The 4,117-nt window shown below is 57.4% G+C and overlaps 1 protein-coding gene across 1 annotated transcript in view; it reads left to right on the top strand.

Annotated features, from left to right (window-relative positions):
• Positions 1-1,810: 1,810 nt before the first annotated feature.
• Positions 1,811-4,117, top strand: part of LOC104522453 (docking protein 1-like) — a gene marked incomplete at both ends in the record, with an annotated part of 2,884 nt that continues 577 nt past the window's right edge. Inside the window, 2 exons of the mRNA XM_010164752.2 lie at positions 1,811-1,922; positions 2,078-2,250. Of these exons, the coding sequence (XP_010163054.2) occupies positions 1,811-1,922; positions 2,078-2,250 (285 nt within the window). The remainder of the gene's footprint in view (positions 1,923-2,077; positions 2,251-4,117) is intronic.

Raw genomic sequence — 4,117 nt, 5'->3', positions numbered from 1 at the left:
CAGTCAGCCGTCAAGCCAAATGTGTCTGTGCAGCACGTGCCCTGCTGATCAGGCCGAGAGGCACGGGCATGGTACTGGAAATTACGCCATATCCATGCCCATGTCTGGTGCAGACACTGTTGCAGCCTCTGTCCTGGAAATGGCTTGCGGGGCTGAGCTGGGGACACAGCACGTGCCTTTGGCGTGGTGCAGGGTAGTGGCATGGCAGGGGAACATCTGCTTGGAGCAGGGATGTACTCATCCCTTCCTTACACGGTAGCTCTCAGTTGTGTGCTTGAGGTCCAGAAGTGAGCTGACACTTTAGGAAGCAGTGAGCAAAAGGCAACAGGGATGACTGTTCTAGAAAGTGTTCTTTCTAGTGTTCTAGAAAGGTGTGACCTGGAGCAAGAGGTGCAGGAGCTGCATGTGGCCTCTCTGCAAAAAGCTGCAGATCCTGAGTTGTGATTTCTGGTCATCCACATGGACATCATGTTTTTGTGTCGTGTTTTTTGTTGCTGCCTGGAGGGTAGGCAGTGTCTGGTAGCTTGGGGCCAGAGAGAGTTTGGAGTTCGGAACAGAATTTGTTTTTCTTTTGAAGATGAGGGAAAGTGCAGTAAAATGGAGCCCTAAAGGGCTCTGGCACATCGGATAGCCCTTGACTTCCCGATCCCAGGCTGGAACCCCGCTGCATTAGATGCTTTAGCTGAGCAGGAGCTGCTGCTGTCAACATTAAGGACACTAGGTTTTAGCAGTCCATATTCTATTTAGGAGACAAACAAGAGGGCCTGATGGCCCTTTTTGAGCCTTGCCTCTTGTTAAGAAGCTCATGTGTCTGGGTTTTAAACTGAAACTGTGACAGCTTGCCTTCTGCAAGACGTACGCTCTGCTGCAACCCCATCCATCCCACGTGATGCTGAGAAACAGCTTCCAGTTCCTGTCCAAATACAGACCCTCATGAAACGGTGCGAGGTCTGCTGAAGCAGCTCTTGCAGGACATCTGTGAGCCTTTGATTCGCGTGGGGTTTCCCTGGCAGAGGATCTTTGCTGTTCAGTGGTAGCACCGAGGGTGTATCCCCCACAAAGGCCCTTTGGGGACCCTGCTGCAGAGACACGGTCTCTGACAGAGTGTGTGCGTTGCACTTTCAGTTCTGCATGTGCTAAAATAGAAGTGCTTGCTTCCCTTCTGCGGGCTGTGCACTGACACTGGCACCACCTTCCTGCCTGTGCAGAAGCAGGACACAGGCTCCTGCGTTACTGGGTTGTCCCATCAGCCCCTTCCCTTGCTCATACCACTGGGAAAGCGTGTCTGGGCCCATGCGATGCCGTGGGCGCTGATGTTGTCTGTGCTGGGACACACTGATAAGGAAGCAGAGCTGTTCCCTGCCTCGGCACCAGGGCACCTGCTTGGCCATAGCAGTCAGATGAGCAGCAGTGGAGTGGGTACAGGGGACCCCCAGGTGCTGCTCTGCAGGAGGCTGCCTCTCAGTGCTGGCGTGTGCTACATGGGAGGGCAGAGTCTGAGAGGAACTGCTTTTTTCCACACTGTCCAATGCATGGCCCAGCTGGGGCCCAGGGTCATGCCAGGAGCTCCAGGGAAGCCCCTCCTGTGTTGCCAGGCCCTGCTCATCCATGTTCATGTTGGCTTAGGGGAGGGGCCCTGGGGTCTGTCACCACCTCTGGGCAGGGAAAGGCTTGGTATGGCTTCAGGACGGCCAAGCTGTGTGGGGCTGGGGTAGGTCCCTCACAGAGGGTGGCGGGGCCCAGGCGTTGTGGGGCTGGGAGGGCAGTGGCTGCTGGGGGACCCAGGGGCTGATCTACTCTCCCTCGTCAGGGAAACGGCCCCAGCGATGGTGGCGTGGCAGCCCGGCGTGGCAGAGAGGGCAGCGGGGAGCCGTCAGCCCTGGAGATGGCTGTGAACTCCATCTACTACTCGAGAGATGAAGGTGGGACCTGCTGCTGCCCTGACTTTGGGCCACCTTCTGTGGGGCCTGTCCTGCTGCTGTCCCATCACTGGGGCATGGGCAGGCAGGGCGAGACCTCGCCTGGAGCTGGGGATGTGGCTTCCTTCACCCTCCCCTGAGCATCCCTCTCCCCACAGTGAACACCTTCTGGGTGACGGTGCAACGGACTGAGGCTGCGGAGCGATGTGAGCTGCGTGGCACCTACCTGCTCAAGGCCGAGCGCGACAGCCTTGTCCTGAAGGACCCGCGGACAAATGAGATCCTCTATGTCTGGCCCTACCGGCTGCTCCGGAGATACGGTCGGGACAAGGTGGGAGACGGGATGGTCCTGTGTGCTGCGTGCTGAGCCTTAGTCCCTCGCAGGCTTTCCCTTGCTGAAGGGTAAGGAGCTGATGTGTCCCACCAGCCTGGGACAGCTGTGCAGAGGACCCTGCCAAAGAACTGCTACAGCCCTCAGCAACCACGGCAGGGTCCCCAGGGGCACCTGTGATCCTGTCTGTCCTCAGCTCCCGCCTGTGTCACTGCACAGGAGCGTGGTCTAGCATGACATTCATCCCTGCCAAAGGCATGGCTGTGCAGTGTCCTTCTCTGTGTGGTCCTTGCCCTGTTCCCACTGGGGCCATTGCAGCCCCTGCCAGCCCCTCTGCTGCACATCCCCACAGTTAGCTTTCCACCATTCTTCATCCCAGCGCTGCTCAGCCCATGCTATGGGCCAGTATGTCCTTCTGTGCTGTGCACGAGCACTCCTCAGCCTCCAGGGACCTTGGCTCCCTGCAGTCCTGGCTCTGCCCTGGATTTAGTCCATCTCTCCCAAAGGATGGTGGCCAGAGCAGGAGGGGCTGTTTGAGACACCAGGTGCTCTAGATTTGTTCACCTTACAAGGTGGACTGCTCTTAGCTTGGCTGACCTGTGCAGGTCTGTCCCTTCTCCAGTGTCCTCCAGCAGCAGGTCCCTGACCTGTCTTGCTGCTACTCTGAGCACAAGAGGTACCTGCTGCACTGGATGGGGAGGAAGTGGTCTCCCCAGGCTTTCTGTGGCACTTTACCAAAACAGAAGTGGAAACTGAGCTGCTCCTGGGGAGGCATCTGGCTCATCTGCAGGGTCTGTGCCAGGGGCAGGATGAGAGCCACATGGCGTGAGGAGCAGGCAGCTGCACACACAGGTCCCCGGGTGGTGATAGGTTGGCTGTGCTTGTGTTTGGCAGCACTGACCCACAAAAGGAAGTCTGGCCCCAGAGGCTTTTGCAGCAACCCCAGAGACTGCTGCTGCATGTGAGGGAGCACCAGTGAAGCAGAAAACCTCACCTGGATTCAGGGACTGAGGTTCAGGAAGGGTGTGGTGGGAACCTGTGCATGAGTGTGTGTTCAGGCCTGAGGAACGCAGCCTTGGTGCAAGACTTCTCTCTTTAAACTACTTCATGCCATGGACAGAGTAATGCTGGTAAGGCAGATGCTTTGCTTACTGTTAATAGCCAAGCTGCTGCTTCTGGCCTTTCTCTTGTGGAGAGCTGTGTTCCTCTGTCTTGTATCCCTCACCTCTGGATCGTTTCCCTTCTGCCTGATTAACGCTGACTTACCCAAGATGCCCATAATAGTTTCCCTTGCTTGTTTGTCACTTACCTTCTCACTCTACTCCATTCGTGGTGCTAACTGCCTGTTATTTCCTAGACTGTCTGGTGCCAATTGTTGACCCTGCTGGAATTGCTCAGGTAAAGCAGCAGGTCTCCAGCAGGACCTGCAGCTCTGTCCCTGGGGCAGCTCACAGTTATGTCCACTCACGAGTGCATCTCGCTTCAAGTTCACAGCTGGTTTTCTGGGCTGTGCAGCCTGCCCCTGCCCGGGCACTGTGCGGATGCTGAGTGCAGCGTTGCCCCTGGGGTGGTGCTTGCTGAGCCGGGGCCCTTGCTGTTGGGGAGCAGAAGGAGCGGGATGTTCAGTGAAGTCTCTCTTGCAGGCAGCTCACAGTTATGTCCACTCACGAGTGCATCTCGCTTCAAGTTCACAGCTGGTTTTCTGGGCTGTGCAGCCTGCCCCTGCCCGGGCACTGTGCGGATGCTGAGTGCAGCGTTGCCCCTGGGGTGGTGCTTGCTGAGCCGGGGCCCTTGCTGTTGGGGAGCAGAAGGAGCGGGATGTTCAGTGAAGTCTCTCTTGCAGGATGTGCAGGATCAGCGCCGCAGC

Source organism: Antrostomus carolinensis, unplaced genomic scaffold, assembly GCF_000700745.2.
Source record: "Antrostomus carolinensis isolate BGI_N321 unplaced genomic scaffold, ASM70074v2 scaffold46013, whole genome shotgun sequence".
NCBI lineage: Eukaryota > Metazoa > Chordata > Aves > Caprimulgiformes > Caprimulgidae > Antrostomus > Antrostomus carolinensis.
This window is presented reverse-complemented; position numbering and strand designations above follow the sequence as displayed.